Source organism: Heliconius melpomene, chromosome 18, assembly GCF_056956725.1.
Source record: "Heliconius melpomene rosina isolate 202511_hmr_F chromosome 18, ASM5695672v1, whole genome shotgun sequence".
Lineage (NCBI taxonomy): Eukaryota > Metazoa > Arthropoda > Insecta > Lepidoptera > Nymphalidae > Heliconius > Heliconius melpomene.
In genome coordinates this window covers 3,756,413-3,778,256 of record NC_140406.1, presented here as the reverse complement: position 1 = coordinate 3,778,256, position 21,844 = coordinate 3,756,413, and the positions used below count along the sequence as shown (strand labels likewise).

Genomic DNA, 21,844 nt, shown 5'->3' with positions numbered 1-21,844 from the left:
TGTTGTATGTATAGTAATGATTTCATTTCTTTTGTTCTATTAATATTCAAATTTTATTCCTCATTTAATAATAATAAACATTAAGACATTTTAATAACTAATGGAAAAGATAGTTTCCTACTGAAAGAAAACAAAACGGTAATCGAATCTTTGGATTTGATCTCTATTTCGGCCAAATCCGAAACCAATCTTTTTTTGTATACTTTAACTCCGTTTTGTAGAGTCTGAAGTTTTACTTATTAGTAATCAAAAGGTTATAAAATATTATAATTGGTGAATATTATGTTCAAGAAAATTGATTTTGCAGTTGTTTCATCGACTTTTGCTATATTTGTCTTGAGAAATCAGAGAAAAGAAGTGAACGGAGAGTCAACACAGGATTCTCTGTCAACACTGCTATACGCATTATATTTTTGAACAAGGTTAATATTTTCTAGGAGATAGAAGGAGGAGGTTTAATTTGTTACGGAACCAAAGATCCCGCCGAAGGTTCACAAGGGGTGTTAGTAGGAGTCACTTCCCTTATAAATTATGGACTTCCTTCCTTACATAATAGAATTGGATTACATTACCAGTGGGTCACAGACTGTTGCTCATGTATCACGTTTAATTATTCTTTATTTATATGTCTCGTAATGCTAATTGCTGGAAGAACGTTTGATTATTAAATAAAACCAGATGAAAATAGCAAAACCTTAACTTGTATTATTGTTAGCACGTAAAATAATTTAAGTTCTAAATAAATATAATTGCTGTTATTTCTTTCAATATATCTGTAAAATGATGATACTCTAGTAAAAAACGAGCCAACTCCATAGCGATGGCCACTGACTATACCGACAAGAATGCCTCTGCCTCCTTGCTCATTCGGGTCTCTTGTACCCATACATACTAACGGCCCACCGGAATCTCCCTGGAAATAAAAGTAAATATTTTTATTACAGCACTTGCCAGAATATAGAAATTTTCTTAAATATTTTAGTTATATCGCCGCCTTTGTGCAATTTGAGTTAAGTTTTGTTAGATACGAACTATTATTTGAATATTTATAAGATTTTTTTCTCGTACATCATAGAAAATAGTTATTAGTAAGTTAAATATGCAATTTTAAGTATATTTTTAAATCATTGCAAAATTTCAATTTATATATTTGGGCATGAGCGTAGGAATTGGAGGCCGGATGGTCCGTAAAACCCACCCCAGAATAGTCTAGTATCCACTCCAGAAATCGCGAAATAGCATCCTGCCACTCAACTGCATGAACGAAGTCTATTAAGACTAGGTTCCCTCTACAATGCTATACGCGCGATACACTGTAAAACGAAAAACAAACCATATTTAAGTAGATCATTGAAAACATACTTGTCTGACATCAGTGAATAAGCTAGATGTACAAATAAGCTTGCGCATGTTTCTGTTATGCATTTGATTGCAGGTTGCCATCGGGATAAGCCTCAATGAAGCGAGGAGAAGCCTATCTGATGTCATCTGCAAATGTGCCATGTATACTCGTACTATAAATAATTACCAATTTTTTTTATAAACGTAGTAGGGGCCTATTTGTGATGGTGTAATTATGCTGATCGCCATAGTTATGAGTTATATCTATATAAATTCCATTTAAAATAAACTTTATGTATAAGCGGTTGTCTAGATCGGTAAACTGCAATGGAAATATCCACATGGACGAAGAGCATGGAACCGAGTGACTTATTATTACTTTTACTAAGGTATAATGGCGTTTTTTACTTTTTACTTTTACCCATCTTCCCATAAGATGGCCCCATGTATGTAATAAAAATTTAAAACCTCACTGTATTAGAAATTCGTCCATAGCCCGACACTAGACACTCTCCGATATAGTCCATGCGCTGGCTGGCGTATGGGATGAAATTAACGAAATTGTTGTAAATGAAAGGTCTAAATGTGAACTGAAAAAAATAACAAAATATTGTATACAGTTTACATTTTTTATAAATGTCGTCGTGGTTCAATGCAGCTGCTTCTAGCTATTATTAATGGTAAGCAGTAGGTTCAAATTTTAATAGTGAATTCATAAAAATATGTATGTTGTTCAACGTATAAGCGCATTCGAATTCGAGAACGTGAATGAAGCGAAAAGCGGAGTGTCTTAACATTAGATTCTGTCTGACTAAGTTGTTTATTTGCTAAGCTATTATATTTATTAGATTCTTACAACTGATTAGACAAAATGCTACATTTCACCGCCAAAAAATTAAAGGGTTAAGTTTGTAAGGTTTCTGAAAATAAAACATTATGTATGTACATACTAAAATTGCAATGTCATCCTTCGGGAATTTATAAGTTGAGGGATATTTGACGCCTTGTAATGTTCTCCACTGCCCGTCCCTGTCGCTGTCGACCACACTGCGATAGGCGCGGTTCCTCAAGTTCCCAGCTACAGCGTACATATTTGATACTGATCTTGCTCCTCTAAATCATATTAAATCTATATATATCAAATCGAAAGGTCACTCACTCATCACGAAATCTCAGAAACTACATGTGCTAGGAATCTAGAATTTTGCATAGGACGTAGGTGCTCGCTAAGACGGGAATTTGCAATATTCGATTTCTAAGGGGTTGTTTTTGGGGTCGAAAGTTTGTATAAAACTTCGTTACTACAAATGCTAGGAGACTCAAATTTTGCATGGTCGTCACTAGGACGTAGTCATGGAGACAGGAATGAATAATAACATAGTTCACGCGGGTGAAACCGCGAGCGGGGCGCTGGTAGTTAATATAATTAAAATTTATTAACTACCTAATATAAAATAAATAGTTCTGATCATTATTAATAGTAATAGTTACATTTTAAGATTAAATGTAGCTATAATTTAAACAGAATAAGTGAGACTTCATCTTATGAATACGGGGTGTAGTCAGATACGCAGTATTTGCGTCAAGACAGTATATATATTTTTATAACATTTATATATTTCTTACAAATAATGTAAAACATGATCTTACCCACCAACACCGAATATTTTTTGACAAAAGTTGGGATTGGACGCGAAGCAGTGCGCTGCCGAGAGCAACTTCGTAGGCGCTATAATTACCCCTCCGCAAAACGTTGTGTATATACGACTGTATTTTATCAACACCTTGAAAGCTACCTAAATATATTATTTTATTGTAGGTAAAATAACATAGAAGTGACGTAATTGTCTAGTTAATACTTTAAAAAAATATTTAAATACAGATATATTTCTAGGTAAACATTGCCTAACATTTTCTGCTTCTATTGTTAATGTAACTGTAGAATGACAATATAATAGCTTAATGGAAATTATTCTCCTAACAATGTCCCATGGACGATATTAAGTGTTTAACGTAGCTTCAAAGATATAGTTGCAAGTTTTCATCATTAATTGTGAGAACCTATTGAAAGAAGAAAAACTAAAAATAAATTATGAATTTAAATTCAAACGTAAGTAAGCCAATGTATCTGTAAATGTGTATTAATTAGTAAAACATGTAAAGTATCTATTTTTGCTATAATGTGATATTACCTGATAAGGAACATCTCCAAGTTGAGCTGGTCTTCCGTTCACAACTCGAGGTACGTAATCATTATGTGCTGATTCATTGTACGATTCTATTAATGGCACATGTAATATATTTAGAAAAAGGTACACGAAGTAAAATTTTGTAGCAAGCATCACCAATGATTGACAGTGAACTAGGTTGTCAAAATGATCTGACAAATTTTAAGAAGAATGTATAGCATAATATAAGTACCATCTAGAAGACTTTTAGCACTAATAAATTTATACTATACCAGACTTCACGATGCGCTAAACGTTACGGTCTCTGCATACCTCTTTCGCTATGTTCATTGCCATCAATCTCTCCATACAAGCTCTCCAGTGGGTCCTCGTGATTTTTACGATTTTTCCTCCGGCATCTTTGCTACTATATTTTCGAAGCTCAACTCAAGTCTCGCCCTACCTCTCTTACCACTCACTTTTCTGTTATATATATATTTTTACCATTGTAATTTTTACTTCATCATTCGTTCGACGTGCCCAAACCAACTTAGAAACAACGTCTTTCTTCATTCTCATCGTGACATCCTATCTAGTATCTGCCATTCTGTGTATCTCTTCATTGCGGATTCTATCAGCTAAGCAGATTCCGTATATCCTACGAAGTGATCGCATCTTCACAGCATTCATCCTTCTTTCAAAAGAGAAGAGGTAGAAAGAATAGTAGGTACCTTCCTCCATTAGCTTGCCGAATATTTTTTTATTACCTACTTAACTATTAGCAATACTAACGTTAAATTAGTCGCTATAATATTTTAAGAAATATTTCTCCTTATTTGTGGAAGAGTTGCGTCTCTTCATCAGTATAGCAATGTCATCAGATGATTTTTTTAGTGGAGTTGGCTGTTCATGTGTAATATTTAATTATTTTTTTACTTATGTATGTCTACTAGGTATGTCTTCTTATGCTAAATATTTGAAAAACTTAAAAAAAAAATAAAACCAAATGAAAATAACAAATATTTTATTTTTATTATTGTTAGAACGTAAAATAATTTAAGTTCTATTTTAATAGAAGTACTGTTATTACTTTCAATATATTCGTTATATGAAGATACTCTAACAAGAAATCCACCAGCGCCAGAACGGTGACCACTGACTATCCCGACTAGAATGCCTTTGCCTGCTTGCTCATTTGGGTCGTTTGTGTTCGTACATACTAATGGCCCTCCAGAATCACCCTGGGAGTAAAAGAAAATTGGATATTTTATTACATTGCTTGACAGAATAGGAAACGTAAAATTTGAGTATATACTCGTCGAATTCAATGAATATTTAAAAGCTTTTTTCTCTTACATAATAGTTTTCTATCATAAATAATATAATTCGTTAGTTAAATTTTAATTATTTAAATAATTTCTTTAGATAGGTAATATTTTTTTTAGTTTGATATACTTTCATATTATTGTAAAATATTAATTTATTTAAATAAAATTTGGATTACATCACAAAAAAAAGAATATATAAAGAAGATAATCCGTTGAAGACATACTTTACCGATATTAGTTACACCGGAAGAAATGCAAACAAACTTCTTCATATTTCTTTTATGCTTCCGGTTGCATCTTTCTATCGGGTAAACCGTCAATTCAGCGATAAGAAGCTTATCTGATCTCTCCTACAAATGTGTCAGACAGTTAGCCAAGCGTATTTCAAACGATGCAATTTGGATTTTTACTGATGATTTTTCAATATCGTAGTTATAGCTTGGCTGTGTTGATATATGATGAATGTTATTATAAGATTTAGATTTAAATTCAATTTAAAATAATTTTTAGATATATAATTTATGTAAAATATTTTTTTATATATAAAAAATATTTTAAGCGGTGCATTGTATGAAAATATCTACGTGGACGAAGATTGTACAACGTCACTACGTTCTACAATCTTCGTCCACGTATAATATATGAGTATATATTATTAACTTAACTTAGGTATATGCGGAGTCAGTTTAGAAGAAATACACAGAATGGCAGCTACAAGCGAGGTCGGCACGATAAGAATGAAAAAGAACGTGCTGAGGTGGTTTGGGAACGTCTAAGGAAGGAGTGATTAAAGAATGGCAAAAAATATTTATGAAGGAAAATTGAGCGGTAAGACAGGCAAAGGGGTATGCAAATACTGTAACGTTTGGCGGTTCGTCCTCTCTAGCTTCCCCGCAAGTGCTTCTAGCAAGCATGAAACTAAGTGAGTAACTTGGGTGTAAGAGCATTTTTCGCAGGACCAGACTTCATGTCGACAGCTTTATGTCGAAATCTTGAGGACTATCTCCCTATACGGTGGCCAGTTTTAATAAAAATATAAAATCTTACCTTCTTAGAGGTTCGACCAAAGCCGGATACCAGACATTCCCCTGTATAGTCTATGTGCTTACTCGCATAAGGAATGTAATTGACGAAACTGTTATAAACGAAAGGTTCAACGGTAAACTGGAAACAATAAGAAAATAAAGTTGTATTTTAAGTACTTACATTGCTATTGTAGATTAAATTATAGATTCTCTCGTGATCTTTTAAGTTTATTAACTTTAATGATAAGAAGAAACTTCAAAGTCTTTTCCCGAAAATATTTATATTGTAAAATGTGTAAGGGCAATGGAATTAAAGAGGAAAGAAAAGAGAGGAGTGTCTTGACATTAGGTACTCTATGCCTACCCTGCTATGCTGCAAATGTAAGTTATTATACATATCTGTAAGCTTTTATATATATTTATTAGCTTCTCACAACTGATATGAAAAATACTCCATTTTACAGCTTAGAGTTGCTCAAAATAAAACATTAATGTATATATTTACTAATATTGCAATGTCATCCTTAGGAAATTTATATGTTGACGGATATTTGACACTACTCAATTCTCTCCATTGCCCGTGTTTGTCGCCGTCCAACTTCTTGTAATATCCTTTGTTTTTTAAATTCCCAGCTACAGCGTATTTATTTGACAGCGATTTTTGGTCTCTATAAATTTTATACATAGGTTAAACGAGTAAAAAATTTATTTCTCAAATAGGGAATGTTAAAAATAATTACATTTAAATTTTTGAAAGGCCAATACATGGGTTATATAAAAACGTGCACTTACCCTACAATATTGAACAGGTTTTGACAAAAATTGCGTTTGAGACAGAAACAGTGCGCTGCAGAGAGAAGCTTCGCAGGTGCTATAATGGCTCCTCCGCAAAACGTGTAATACAGACGAGACTTTCCCATCTTCGCCTTAAATGCTATCTAAACATATTGTTTTATTGAACAAATATATGAACATGATGTAATTTTCTGTAATGTATTTATATTAATAGATTTTTTTTTCTGCACCGTGCTGAGTGCGGGATCCAGCGTGAATCATTTAATATTAAACGTAAGTACCCACTTACAAGGCCAATAGATATATCAGAATCCAAAATTGTGGTCCCATATTGAATTTTAAATAGATATTTATAAACCCACTGTGAGGCATATCAATTAGTGAAGCATATAAGTTATAATTTGGTTATGGTAAAGTATAACCTGATAAGGAACATCTCCAAGTTGAGCTGGTATTCCGTTCACAACTCGAGGTGCGTAGTCATTATCTACTGATTCATTGTACGATTCTATTAATGTCACATGTAAGATATTTAGAAAAAGGTACACGAAGAAAAATTTAGTAGCAAGCATCACCAATGGATGACAGTTAAGTAAATTGTCAAACTTATCAGTTAAATTTTAAGAAGAATGTCTAGAAAGTATAGAAGACTTTTAGATAAAAATAAATTTACATAATCTTATATATACGGTACGGAGCCATATACAAAAGTATTGTTATTTAAGATTTGTTTTATTATACTGTAATGACAAAAAACTCTTCCATGATTTCATTAATATTCTATATACAAATATGACAATAACGTAATAAGTCATTGCTTCCTCTTTTTCATTCTTTTCGTAATTTCCTTTTTGTATGGAATATGTAAAACGATTAAGTATAATCACAACCAAATTATTTAGTCTGATAACTTATGAAATATTTTCCTTCTATATATACTTTTTTACTGGCTTTACTCGATATATGCACTGAAGTAAATAACCTACTATTGACGGCCGATGATTCTTCAGATGTATTTAATTTTAGTGTAAGTATCTCTTTCTATGAAAAGTTTTATTAAAATTGGTATAATAATCTCCCAATTATTATATTTTAGAATATCTTAGAAGAAAACAAGAAATTTGAAGCGTATGTGGACATATGTCCGTTAAAAATATTAGGTGGTTCTGAAGCTGCAATATCTGACATACCATACCAAGTAAGGCTTAATCAATTTTTATCTGCATAGTTAAGAGAATCTATACATTTTTGAGAGTTATTAGAGGGATTGTAGGAAAAATGAAAAAAATGCATAAATCCATAAAAGATGCGAGATCTTTTGATTGCGTTGACTACAGACGGACAATAAAGTGTTCCGTTCCATAAGTGTTCCGTTTTTCTTTTTGAGGTTCGGAACTCTAAAAATTTTGAAATTATTATATATTTCAGGTAGCGTTAAGAAAAAGGTATATAGCAGGGTATCTATGGTCAGCTTTTTGTGGAGGATCGTTGATAACTATGAAATATGTGGTTACAGCTGCCCATTGTTTCATAGATAACGAGTAAGTTATCATAAAAATATATTTTATTTGTCACATATTTCCTACATCTTATGCTGAAGGAGAACAAACATGTCTAAATTTTCTGCCCCCTACATGTTTGTTGATAACCAATATTTTGATCAGGTCGCATTAGGAGGTGGGTCTATAACTATTTTTTTAATGTAAATTTACCTCATTGCTACAGAATAATTCGTAATGCTTTTCTGCTTTTGTCTGTAAAAATCATAGAACGATTTGAACGCTTTTGAGTACCTTTCACGCCTTGGGACAACATTTTGTAGAGTTTTCAATGTAATCTTATTTTAAAAAACCATTTAAAATTCATTATCAAGACTACCTTATCAATTGAATTCTTATTATTTATTTAAGTAATGTTAAAGAATTTTGGTAACTTGGTAGGAATACAAATATTCCAGTACTAAATTCGAATGTAATATAGAAAACACTTATTTTCAATTTTCCCGGTAAAAAATGGATCCTGAAAGAGCATATAAAAAGTTTTTTTTTTATTATATTTTTTTTCACCAGTGGCAAGTTAAAAAACTTTTACAATGTAAGAGTTGTGGCCGGCACGACAGACACTACAGTGTCAATAGTATCCTGGCTGGAGGAGCATTGGCGAAAAATAAAACACTTTTATAAACATAAATACTATGATTGGACTTATTTAGAGCACGACTTCGGTGTAATTGAGGTATTACTTTAAAGTATTAATATAATATGTTTATAATATGTATGAATTATAAGAAACAATTATATTATTAAGAACCAATAAGAGACTGTCGGCTGTTGCTTCTTAGGAATATTTTCTTGTTCTTATTTAAATAGTGTCATCAAAATAGCAACGTTCTTTCTAAAGGCCTACTAAACTCTATTTACAAGCATATATATATTTGTACGAGGGCCGTTATAACAAAATATATTTAATTTATATATATTTTTTAGTTGAACAGCGCTTTTATTGCATCTCAAAATATAAAACCTATTCGATTGCATAACGTACAAAGAGACAAAGATGTCGAAGATGGACTGAAATGTGTCGTCTCGGGTTTTGGGCTAAAGGAAGACGTAAGTCTGTAAAATATTGTACTCATATAGACAAAAAATAATATTTATTTTTATATATTTTTTACATATTTAAAGGTATTCTACACTTACAAAGAAAAATACTTCCGCTACGTTTATATTTTGACATGTTTTCTAAAAAGTATTATTTTTATATTTTTCACGAAATCTTATTTTTTTTCTTATTTTTCAACTAAAGGTATAATAACGAATTATACATAGGTAATATGATCGGGATGAATGTAGTAAACTGTGTGAGGTTTGGGAGGAAGGGAGTATTTGAAAATAATAATGTATTTTTATTTAAAAATTTTTCAATGCGCTATTGTTACATTAATGATGACTACATTTTCAGGATGCAGCATCATTTTCATTACAAATGGTATGCGTTCCATTGGTATCGATGTCGGTATGTAAATCGTATTACGGAGATGAATATTTGCATCCTTCCAGCATATGCGCTGGCTCTCCTGGAAAAGACTCTTGTCAGGTTATAAAGTATAAATCTTTTAATATATTTATTTTCTTAGAGATTTTTGTGAAAATTAAAAATCTGGCAGACCAGACAGACCAGACAAACCTGTCATAAGTAATGAGCCTCTGGTTGAGATTTGAACCCACTAGACGACAAGAATCCATATTAACCTGGCACGTTTCAGTTGCGCTGCAATAGTTTTATGATAGTAAAACGAAGTTACGTCCCATTTCTCTATTCGATTTTTCAAACATGTGAAAGTTAGTTAAGAAATGTAAAAATGCTAAAATGTGAAAAAAAAGCAAATTTAATGTAAATAATATTAAATTATTATAATTGTAAGGGTGACTCTGGAGGACCTCTTGTTTGCAATGGACTTTTAGTTGGAGTGGTCGCGTGGGGAGGTGAATGTGGACAGCACCCTGGCGTTTATACGAAAATATCAGAATACACTTCCAATACTGAAGTGGCCTTCGAAAAAAATTCGTTTAATAGCCAATCAATGGATGAAATTTTATTTTTTATTATTATTTTAAACAACTTTTATATTCATATTTATTGATCTAATGCTCGTAATATCTTTATATAAATATACTTTCAATGTCTTAAATGTCTTTCTTTTTTATGTTTATTTTACTCCATCTGACGATGATTTCTATAGATTATGTTTTAGGCGTTGAGACATAGGTAAAAAGTAGATGGCAGCTTTAGCTTATACTATAGATTCTACAATAATTATGTAGATGGCGCTGTTGAACATTAGTATCGAATATATTGCAGAAATGTAGAGTTGAAACCTAGAGTTAAGGCACTCCGTTTCCCATTTTTTAGATATTGCACATTAAGTTGCGGACCTCTACACCCTGCTTTGTATTGTTACCAGTAAAAATCGAACCCACATCCTACACGTTTACAATTAGATGGTGTTCCGTTGCGCTACAGTGGTTTTAATATTTCCTTACATAATGATTTAAAGAAAAGAAATATGATTGCAAATTACGGCTTTGATAATGAGAGCGAAGAATAGTAGATATTTTTAGATATGCGAAAAAAAACAGTCATCCTTTAAGATTATATTTTATAGAGTAACTTATTAATAATACCTATACATATTCCATTAACTAAATGCTCTTAAAAGCTGTTAAAACAGTTTCAAATAAATCTAGGTAATTTCCTTACTTAAGGTATCTTGGTAGTTTTAAGGCGATCTCAGACAGTGTGCATTAAACATCAGCGCGTCTACGGTCCCTGACGGAGGTCTGAAGGCGAGGGCCGGAACTTGGTTCATAAATTATAACTTCCTCTAGTTTAGAGTGGGACAATGTATGTATCACATTAGGTGAGTTTTAAGTAATACTATGCAACCCAGTGACGGTAATCTGTATCTGTCGACGGTTGTAGTTTCAATTCCCACTAGAGTTATTATTTAATATTTTCGTTCTGTTAACGTCAAAGCGTGGCGTTGAATTCCAATTTCCCGCACTCAACACGGTATGTCTCGAAAAAAATCTACGTATCAGTCAGTACTTCCAATTGTCCTTCTTCCATGGGCCTTGTATTTGGTATTTTATTAAATGCTTATAATATGTGCGTTGCACTCAGTAAAAGAAAATACAGATAGATGATTCTAATAAATACTAATATAGTAATAATATTATGTATTATTATACTTAATTTATTTATAAATACAATTGATTCTAAAACAACACAATATTTCCACCACGTGTGCTACAGCGTAAGTAAAATCACGGCGTCTTGAGATTCGTATTTAATTAGCGTCGACCTCAAGCTCGGCTAGCCGGATATTGTGCGAGGCATTGCTAATAACCCCACCGCTCACATACACACCTTATTGGGATCAAGTGAATAATCTCTTATGAACGTTTTACATTTAAGTATTATCTGTAATAGAAGCGAAGTAGCACAAGCATGTGGCTGTAATCATGATGGTTGTAGATTCGATTCCCATTCGGGGAATTTACTTATTATTTATGAATATTTACATTTTTTCGCTCTAGTAACAAGGCAACGCGGTGTTTAGTTCCGCCCCTAAATACACAAAACGCCTTGCTTTCATTCTTCCAGCGGGAATTGAACTACTCGTCGTGCTTATAGGCGGACGCTGGCTCTGCGCCACGACAGGCCTCAAGATAAAGGTATATAAAAAAGGAAAGATGGTTGAAATAAATTTTGCTTTAGCAGCATAATGAGTGCTAATATATTTTTTTTTGCTATAGATTTGCTAACTTTATCACCACTTAGCAGTTAATAAGAAAAAAACATAGTTATTTACGTAGGGCATGTTATCCTACGCTATATGCACAATGTGCTAAAGAGCCAGGGTTGGTTGTTTACTAAAAATAATAAAAATATGGAAATCAACAGAATATCTAGTAAAAAATACAATAACGTCGTAAAAAAAAATATAATGCCATTATATATATCCGATTTAATCTGAAAAAAAAAATCTAAATTCCTTACTTCTTCAACTTTAAAACCACATTTCCACAGACTATATAGAAAATAGGAAGGCATATAGACTAATGTAACACAAGTACTAATTAGGTCTAGCAAGTTTAACAAGATAGAACCGAAATACTAATTAAGTGATGCAAGTTCAGTCGAGCTGCTAAGTTCTGCTAAGTTGTATTGTCTTAGTTTGCTTGTTAACTTACACTTAGCTATGGAGATGTGGTACTGGCTAAAAACATGTAGAGTTTTTTATACCATCTTTCTTTCAAATAGGATATTTTATATTTTTAATTTTAATAAGCTTATCCTTTTTTTCTGCTGTATCTCGTATGCAGGTAGGCAGAGAGAGAGAGTGAGCCTAGTGTTGTGACACTCCTGGAAACATTGCGTTTTGAGTCGCGGAAATTCAACTCCGCGCTTTTTGCCCCGACACCAGTGCGAAGAAATGACCTGTTGCGTTAATTTTTAGTTTTATTAATTAAAGTGTAATGAACGCGGTGCATGTAATATTAAAGAAAATCTTTCTCTCTAGAATTGGTGATCGTGGTGTATTTATAATTGAGAGGGTTATATATGTTTAAAAGGGGAGTTACCTAGTATTTAAATATGTTAAATATAACAAAAAAATATATTATTATATTTTTTCTAAATATCACAACAATATTTATTACATTTATCTATCGAAATTTAATTTTCAAATATAATAGGAATTTATATTCTTTCAATACAAGATATGATTTTATATTCTTAAGCTCATATTTATTTACTTTATTAAATCTAAGCTGTTTTTGCATAAAAAAGCTCAAGTAGGTACTTATGATACTAGACGTCAACGTCAAAAAATACAAAACGGCACAATACCGAACAGATGCACCACAATGCTTCGTTAAGTAACGAGCGCTTTTCAAACGTTAAATATTATTATCACGTTTAATAAAATAAAATATGGCTAAACATTTGTTACTTTTGAGATGGCTTTTTTTTTTAAATTGTAACTGGAATACTTTTTTCTTTCAATTTTTATTAATAACCTATTGAAATTTTAAAATTTTTAATCTTATGTTGATATGTAGAACATTTTGCACACTAAATATATAGAGAAAAACTATATTGAAATTAGTCATAATTTTGGATTTCATTTTAATTAAAGTTTATGAAAATTGCTCTTATAATTTGTTATAAATAATACTTATAAGCTAATAGAGTATGTCTGTTGTAATTAACTACAACTACATATTATATTTGAATATAAAAAATATTTAACTATTAGAAATTTATTTTTGTTTTGTATCAATAATTTAAAAGGCACCGAGGCGCGTTTGTAATTGACGAAATTTAATAATACTGATTGATATTTCAGTATCTAATGTAAAATAAAAGTTTATATATTCTTTAAAACCATCCACCTCTAAAAGTAGACTTTAGGCATAGAGTTTAAAAGTGAAGGACGAAATTATACTTTATTTATTATTTCTACTTGAGAACATAAAGAAAAACATATGATTTTTTAGTATAATAAAAGAAAATGTTTTGCACCAGTTTTGTCTATACGCCTGCCTATACCGTAGGTACCTTTTAACAGGTCCACCAAATGTCGTGGCCATTTTTATACAAAAGAGAGTAATGTAGCTCTCTAATAGTATGATAAAAAGCTGTAAAGAGTGGGCCACTCGAGCCATTACTGTGCTGCTTATTAAAAATGTGGCCTGAATATCAAATTGCTATCTCCATTGTGCACCACCCTTAGCACTACCAGTGCCCCCTCAGATTTTGAGCAGGTTTTTATAGATTAAGTTTGGGCAGAGCTTTTAATTTGAGATATAAATATAAGTATATGGGTATAGTAAAGCGCAAATTTTATTATTATTAATATTTATCTAAAAATTTTCTTAGATACCTAAAGATTTTTTTTAGATAAATTACGATAAACAAGAAATATTTTTTTAATAATATATGTAATCTCATGAACAAATTAATCGACACAATCGAAAAATAAATGAAATAAATACTAGCATTATAAAGTAAATTAGAATAACTTAAAATTAAATGAATAAAATAGTGCACACAGAAAGCAACTAGTCTGTACAATAAATATTGAGAGAAGAGCAAAATTGTTATCCATGGGCAGTGCGAGCATTGTTTGTTTTTTTATAATAAATTCAGTTGTCACATCTCAGATGATAAATGGTCTCTATGACACAGTAGTCATATGGCGAGTCGAGTCACTTGTCGCACAAGGTTTGTTATTTCGTAGTTTTAGGGGAGTTTGAAATATTATTATCATTTTTATGTGTTTAGATTGCTTATTGTTATTTGAGAGTGGTATATTATGTAGATAAAACGTCATTCTTGGATATGTTTTCAATGTATTAAATGAGTAATATTTGAAGCTTCAGTTGTTTTAAACAAAAAGTATATTTGGAAAACGACTTTCGGTTCCAATAAAGAAAAAAACAATAAGATAGCAAAAATATATTTAATTACAAAATAAAATTAATATTATAGAAAAGTAATCAAAACACACAGAAAACTCATAATAAGCTTATTGTAAAATAATAATTCTATATTTTAGACTCTATCTCTAAAGTTAGACAGTAAAATTAGTTACAAAAAAAGAAATGAGACATGAGATGTAGAAATTAAAATAAAAAGATGTCTGATCCAATTTTTGGTATAAATAAATAATAAGCTTGCAAATCCATTTGCCGGGGTTCTCGTATTTTTTTCAGCTCCATTACAACGAAGCGCGGCCAATTTGAAAATATTGAATAAGTAATATAATGTTGCCCGAAATATGAGGACGGATCAAATATCCCACAGAACTGCCAGCGGCTAGTTTTTTAAATTTGTGTGTTATAAACAAAAAATAGCGTTCTAATATATTTTGAAACATTAATAATATATTAAAAATTAATAATATGTGTACATATATGTATATATTTTGTTTAACTTTATTTATCCTCAAGATATATTTTAACTTAGGTATAAGAAAATTACATTTGTTGAATTAGGCAGAGGGAACCTAAAGTAAAGACACTCCGTTCCCCATTTTTCGCGGTATTCTGGTGGCTGGTGACGTTTTTTACCTCGACACCAGAGCTAAGAAATATTCCATTTCTTCACGAGGAGATAGAACCCATAACCAGTCGCGTTTATAGTCACACACTAGTGCACGCATAAATTGAATTTTAAATATTTTTGAAATGTAATTTTTCAATGTTAACTACCATTTTTTTCATAATAATTTCATACTCTTTGGCCTCCACGAAAACAGCAACGGCTAAACGCATTATGACGAGTTACCTCGAGTCTATCATACGACCGCCAAAATTACGCGGCGTGTGCTCCCGAAAATATAACGCCATTACACTGATGTGGAATAAGCAAGGAATACTTGACGTTCTTACTTTTTTATTTTTATTAAAAATGGCGGGATATTTTTAACCACTGTTTTTTTATACTTTTCTGTATGTATCACTTTTGGTTTTATCATTTTATATCATAGTACATTTATAGAATAGTAATAATATAAAATAATATTGCAGTTGAATGATTTACTTATTAAAAAATTAATTAATGTCAGCGAAAATATAATAACTAAAGTAATATAATTAATTATTGGATTTATTATAACATACTTATTAATGTTATTATATTATTAGTAATGTAATATTGTTTTTTTTTGGCTGAATAATTTGAAGCATTTATCAGTAGTAGTGCGTAAAAAATTAAAATAAATATATTCTACATACATACTAAAAGTACCTTACTACTTGAATACATTATATAATAAAAGAGTGATATTAACTTATATAATCATATTTCTTTATTTATTTCATTTAAAATTATATAATGTCACTTTATAAAATCTCCAAGTCATCATTCCTATTATTTACACGACATCCATACAAGTTCCCGTTAAGAATCAGTTACCTAATTTCTTTTCAACTTTTTCAATTGTTATTCTTTTGAGAAACAGTAGTTTTGTATGGCGGGCGGTTAGTTGACTCATTATGACGGTTGCTTGCGGTTTATTTGTCTTGTCAAAGGCCTACTGAAGATGTGACATTCAATCTTTTATGTCAAAATGTTTGGCAAATTTGTGAACTCAGCGTGTGGTGCGTTTTTTGGTAGTTACAATGTTCATATTTTTTTCTTATTTAGTTAGAGCTTTTGTGTATCTTAGACATATTTATTGAGTTTAATTTTGTATTTAGACTATTTGTTTAATTTCTTACACGAAACCTACAGTTTAAAGTAATGAAGTCATCATATTGTAAGTGGTACAGAAATAGTTAAATGATAAATATAATATTTCACAGCACCTACGACCCAAACATAAATAAGATAAATAATGCCAATAGAGCTGCATTTTTTTTTCGCAACCACTCCATCCACTCATGTTTTTATTTTCATAAATCGGAAGTAGCACCATTTCGTCCCCAATAAACGATAAAAAATGACCACTGAAGTGGCCACTGAACATCAGAATTGACACTCGCTACACGCAAACCTAATCAATTCGTTACTTCCGTTCACATCTGGTCGTTTTTGTCGCGACCGTTTTCAGGCCCTTCATAGAAAAGCAATCGGGTAGTCGTAAACGTTAAGGGCCTGGAAGTACCCCCTGGGGGCACCTAAAGGTACTACGGTTCTTCGCACTAGAAAAAGTACGCTGCTAGCCCTAATCCGGGACAGCCGTCGAGGGTGTTATAAGGACGGCAAAAAGCGTAATTTAAAGCTGACTTAAGGTTTCGAATTAAAATGAAGAGGATATTCGAGACCAATAAACATTTTCTTGCTGGTGAATTTTTACTAAGGCAAGTGTATATTATGTGGTATCATTTAACTTGAGAAGCTTCCCGTTTGCATTGTCATAGGCTTGTTTTATTTTAGTTATTAATATTTTTTATAGCTTGTATCTAGAGGAATAGAGATAATTTTTAATGCTTCGATTTGTACTTTAAATTTACTTTAAATTTACTAAGCTTTTGTGTATTCACACCTTATTTATTTCTTTTTTTCCTGCATATAGCAGGGTAGGCAGAGGGAACCTAGTGTTAGACACTCCGTTCTACAATTTCCGTCGATTTTTCAAGGCATTGAGGGTTAAGTGTTCACACTCCCTTCTGTGTCACGACGGTTTCAATGTCTTATCTATTCAAATCCGCAAAATATATTTATTTTTTGTAAATTGATATGATAGGAGTAGGAATTTTTTAGCAAAACTACGCTGATTAAGAATAAATTACTAAAGAATTATGGTCATCAATTTGGTTGCTTTACTTTATCTCTTTTCTGAAGGTAGGTAGGTTAAATTCTTACTATTTTTGTATTTCTATATATTTATATAACTTCAAAACTTCTATTTTGCATTTAATATTTTTTTTGTAGTAGGTACTGTTTTATTAAAAATAGGTGGTCGCATTTAAATACTTTTAATCTTACTTTAACTTTCAAATCCAAAACGGTATTTCCCCAAAGACGTTCTAGTTAGGTGTTGCAATAATATATGATAGCTAATTGTGATGCCTGAATCTAGACCCATTGTTCTATTTAAGGTTGCGTTCAGGAAATAAGTATGTATGCAAATTGCTGTCAAGCTATGCATTAGAAATCTGATACTTTTAATACAATATTCTTTTATACGAGGTAGAATCGACATGAGCTTAGTCGTAACGCAGGGGCACTAGTGTGTGACTGTAGACACGGCAGGTTGTGGGTTTGATCCACTTTCGAGGTAATTTAATATTTTTATTTCTTTGCTCTGGCTTCGAGGTAACGCGTGGCGTTGAGTTCGGCTACGTATCTAATACGCAATGCCTTCAGAATTCGGCGAAATGTAGCTAGCGGAATGTCTTAACACTAGGCCCCCTCTACTTACCATCTTTTTCTATTCTTTTATTTATATAGATTATGAAATATAAAAAAGTAAAAGAATATATATTAAGCTAGGTACAAGTTTTATTTTCTTTTTCCTATTTTTTTTGTTTTGATGTGTATATTATGATTTCCGTGCTTCTTTCGAAAATTTTATACTTGAACCTTAGAAGATAGTATAAATAATAATAATAATATGTTTAAGTAAACAATAGTTATTTATCAAAGTCACACGAATAAATATACCTACCTAAGTATAGAATAATAAAAAAAAATTCTTAACTGTTTAACTATTCATAGATATATGGGTTTTAAAATTAGGTTAAATAAAGTTTAGCTAAATAAAATAAAACCAAGAAAAGACTCGTTTTCCCATGCCTTTTACCGAAAAGGACATACCTTAGGATATCGGAATATCTATCTAATTTGTAGTAGGTATCCATACAAGCTTATTCAAGCATATTCTATGACAAGCTTTATCATAATACCTATCTATATATGTATTTGATTAAAGAGCTTAACGAAATAATGTCTCTAAAAATATTATATTTATAAAAGTACATTAGCATACCATTATCTCTTAGTGTTTGATTTAAATTTTCTCTGATATATTTTTAGCATAGGTACTAGCTGCTAGGTACTCATTATCGATCATAGTTGCAAACAATATTTCAAACTGTGGTCTCCTGGCGATGGGCGTGGCCGGTGGGCGGGGCTGGGCGGTCCGCAGGGACCTCCCAGCGAGCCTTCAACTTGTTGAAACTCGTTTCTTGCGAACGTGGTCTACGATGGTCATTTTATTAAAATATATATGTTATTTTGTGTAATTTGTATGTCAAGATTCATGAATTATGTAGATAGTTTTTTATATTGTGCTTGTTTCTATGTAATATTTAAATTGGATTTTTTTAGATTTTTTCACTTTAAATTGTACTTCTAGTATTTTTTTGTAATATCATATCAAAACTTAGTCTTTCAAATTATAAAATTTCGTTCTTATATTTCACTGACAAGAAAATGTCTTAAACTAAACTCTCGATGGTAGCTACCTACATAATACTTACCTGATATTAGGTTCTTTCTGTTAACCAGACTGCGCGGGGGAAAATGTTTGCAAAATCGAAAACTAAAATAATGGCCAACATATATGATAATTTAATCTGATGATAATTACTTACATCAAGTTTATATGTAGGTACCTCGTCTATACTAAATGCACTTCTCCAGTGACACAGTATAACAGTTCTCGTGGGAGACCGACGTCAAATTGGCAATTGTACTTTGAATTCGCTATTGATAATCACGCATATTCCCTTAAGAGTCCAGTACTCAGGTCGGGAATAGTATAATAATTGAGTCTATATAGGTTAACATTATGTTAATTTTAAAAATATGATATTTTTTATATAATTAAATATTTTGTTCAAATAATATAAATGTTTTATTTTTGGTTCAATGCTAGCTTATAAGTTGTGATATAAGGAGGTATTCTTACTAAGATATGTAAATGTAGAGTTTTACATAATAGGTACAGTACTCGTACCTATATTTTGGGATTCAATATTAAATAACGATGTTAAACTAATAAAAATAGAATTATATTTCCAGCATTATTTTGCCATATTATTTTTGGTATTATTTTTATGTATACCTATTTTTTAGCTTCATCCCGCATGCTTCAATAACAGAGTAGAGAGAAAGGTACATCTATTATTATTATACTTTCTCATTATTCCATGTATATTACGTTCTACTCCTGCGTCTACGATCTCTACTTAAAAATCATGCTGTATCCAGCACACAGCATGATAGGCAGAGTTCTCTTTTTTCCCCCATATTTAGGAGGCATAGTGTTGAGTTGCAGAAATCAATGCCGCCTTTTGCTCGCTCTACAAAAAAGCGGAGAAATTAAAAAAAATATTTTATTTCTTCAAGTGGAAATTGAAACCACAATCTGTCGCAATTACAATAACACTTTGTACTTCTGTGTCAACGACTATAAATATTTAAAAGAATATGTTTAGCGACATACACTTAAAATAAAAACTATAGAAATGTGTGAAATGTTCGCATAAAATCATACGAGAAAAAAATAAGGAGAATTGAATTGAGAATGAAGAATTAGGAGAATTGATGAATAAAATTATTAAAATGAATGAATTATGAGAATAAATTCGTCAAGTATGATCGTTTTTGGTTTGCGTCACAGAGTCAAAGTTCGCGTATGTAATAATTAATGTAGCGAAAACCTCATCTCGCGAGTAGTTAAAGTCAATTCCCACTGAAATTTCATCATCGTCAATCTAACTTGGGTTAAATAAGTAATTTTGCGCCGTGGGCCGTCCCAAAGCAGAGGCTGGCTGGTCCAGAGAGATGCTGTACGTCTCATCTCCCTCCGTCCCTTACCCGCGTGCGCCACTAACGGTCTCTAAGGGAAACCGCGCTTCCGATCCGTCATTACAATACTTTACTCCCCACTAACTCTACATATAAAATACGTTTCGTGTTTAAAAATAAAAAAAAATATAAAAGAATAACATAAAACTTTTCAGCTATGATGAATAGTGTAAAACAAGAGTAATGAAGGAATATCAAAGTGGCGCCACCTGTACCACATTCGTCGTCCCGCTCTGGAGGCGAGGGCGTGTCCCCAGGGCGCCTCCCAGCCCGCGGGGACGGACGGGGGACGCGGCGCACTCGGCGCGCTCCCGCGACGCTTGTTAGTGCTCCGCAAATCCACAGCGGGATCGCCCGCACTACCGGGACCGTACACGCTGAACCCTCACGATAATACAGAGTCACCTATCGGATATAGAGACGAGATTTGATACTTTGAAATTTATTCAATTCGTTTTTTCTTGCTTTTAAAATAGAAAACTTAAGCTTGCATATAGTGTTTTTTTTCGAACTTTATCTAAATAAATTTCGTGTGTTTGTTTTGTGTTATTTCCTTCCGTATATAAAATATTATGGTTCGGACATTAGTTTGAGTGCGCGTTTACTTAGTATAGCCGCGGGCGTTGTTTGTTGCGCGTTGGTGTCGCCGTCGAGATTCGGTCGGACGAGCTGAACGCGGCGGCGGGCGGGTACACCGGCTCGCCGTGGCCGCCGCTGGAGCTGGACCCCGTGGGATGGGGCCGCAAGCTGTACCCCTCTGGGGCGCCGAGGTCGTCAGGTAACTGATATGTGTAGTATTCAAAATGTAAAAAATAAATAAATAATATGTTTTTCGGTCAATTGTTTGTCTTGGATTTTGTTTTCGATATTGACTTATAATAAATCTACCCCTGTCCGGGATACAGCGTGAAACTGATAAAAAAATAAAATAAAATAAAATGAAAATGTTTATTAGAAATAACTGAACAAACAAACATTTCATTCCATTTCATTTTATACATTTAATTCAACTTTTCATTTTAAATTTTAAATTAATTGTTTCTCTACATTTATTAATGTAATACTTATTTTAATATTTTAAAATACTTTATCTAAATATATATCTATCTATCTACAAAAAAAAAGTGTGCTAATTAAACTTACACAATATTTAAAATTGTCTATTATTTTATATAAAATATTATTAAGTAAAAAAATGCTATGTCTCAGTTAAAGGTTCTGTATCCTAGTACATATATTATACTTAGAAAAAAAAATTAGAATTTTTTCTTTTTAGATATTTCACAATTCTAAGCGAATATATTTTCTATAAAAAAAATAGAACATAAAAACTGAAAATATATTCTAAGACGTTATA

General features: G+C 31.7%; 3 protein-coding genes across 10 annotated transcripts in view; 2 read left to right on the top strand and 1 right to left on the bottom strand.

The window, feature by feature from the left end:
• Positions 1-577: 577 nt before the first annotated feature.
• On the bottom strand, positions 578-7,229 carry LOC146529225 (transmembrane protease serine 9-like). The gene is made up of 12 exons (XM_085201896.1): positions 7,080-7,229; positions 6,655-6,800; positions 6,368-6,530; positions 5,885-6,001; positions 5,062-5,187; positions 4,567-4,750; positions 3,534-3,721; positions 2,992-3,137; positions 2,292-2,454; positions 1,815-1,931; positions 1,363-1,488; positions 578-913 (listed from the first exon to the last, which is right to left on the bottom strand). The coding sequence occupies exons 1-12, from the start codon at positions 7,227-7,229 to the stop codon at positions 665-667; spliced, it is 1,875 nt and encodes a 624-aa protein (XP_085058022.1). The 3' UTR covers positions 578-664.
• Positions 7,230-7,512: 283 nt separating this feature from the next.
• Positions 7,513-21,273, top strand: LOC146529224 (trypsin-like). Its single transcript, XM_085201895.1, has 8 exons — positions 7,513-7,521; positions 7,754-7,855; positions 8,086-8,198; positions 8,727-8,892; positions 9,144-9,266; positions 9,619-9,753; positions 10,082-10,204; positions 21,097-21,273. The coding sequence occupies exons 1-8, from the start codon at positions 7,513-7,515 to the stop codon at positions 21,271-21,273; spliced, it is 948 nt and encodes a 315-aa protein (XP_085058021.1).
• Positions 21,133-21,844, top strand: part of kn (EBF transcription factor knot) — a 45,222-nt gene continuing 44,510 nt past the window's right edge. For all 8 annotated transcript variants that reach the window (XM_085201770.1, XM_085201766.1, XM_085201769.1 and 5 more), the window contains exon 1: positions 21,133-21,265. The gene's annotated coding sequence lies outside the window, so the exon portion shown is untranslated. The remainder of the gene's footprint in view (positions 21,266-21,844) is intronic.

What these genes read in the sequence shown, in the direction of transcription:
- LOC146529225 (XM_085201896.1), bottom strand. Translation starts at nt 7,229, where the DNA reads ATGCTTGCTACTAAATTTTTCTTCGTGTACCTTTTTCTAAATATCTTA. An exon ending in TTCTATTAAAATAGAACTTA is followed by an intron (nt 3,722 to 4,566) that starts AATTATTTTACG and finishes AAAATTTGTCAG; the next exon opens with ATCATTTTGACAACCTAGTT. An exon ending in AAAATATTCGGTGTTGGTGG is followed by an intron (nt 2,455 to 2,991) that starts GTAAGATCATGT and finishes AATATGATTTAG; the next exon opens with AGGAGCAAGATCAGTATCAA.
- LOC146529224 (XM_085201895.1), top strand. An exon ending in TATCTGACATACCATACCAA is followed by an intron (nt 7,856 to 8,085) that starts GTAAGGCTTAAT and finishes TATATATTTCAG; the next exon opens with GTAGCGTTAAGAAAAAGGTA. An exon ending in ACGACTTCGGTGTAATTGAG is followed by an intron (nt 8,893 to 9,143) that starts GTATTACTTTAA and finishes TATATTTTTTAG; the next exon opens with TTGAACAGCGCTTTTATTGC.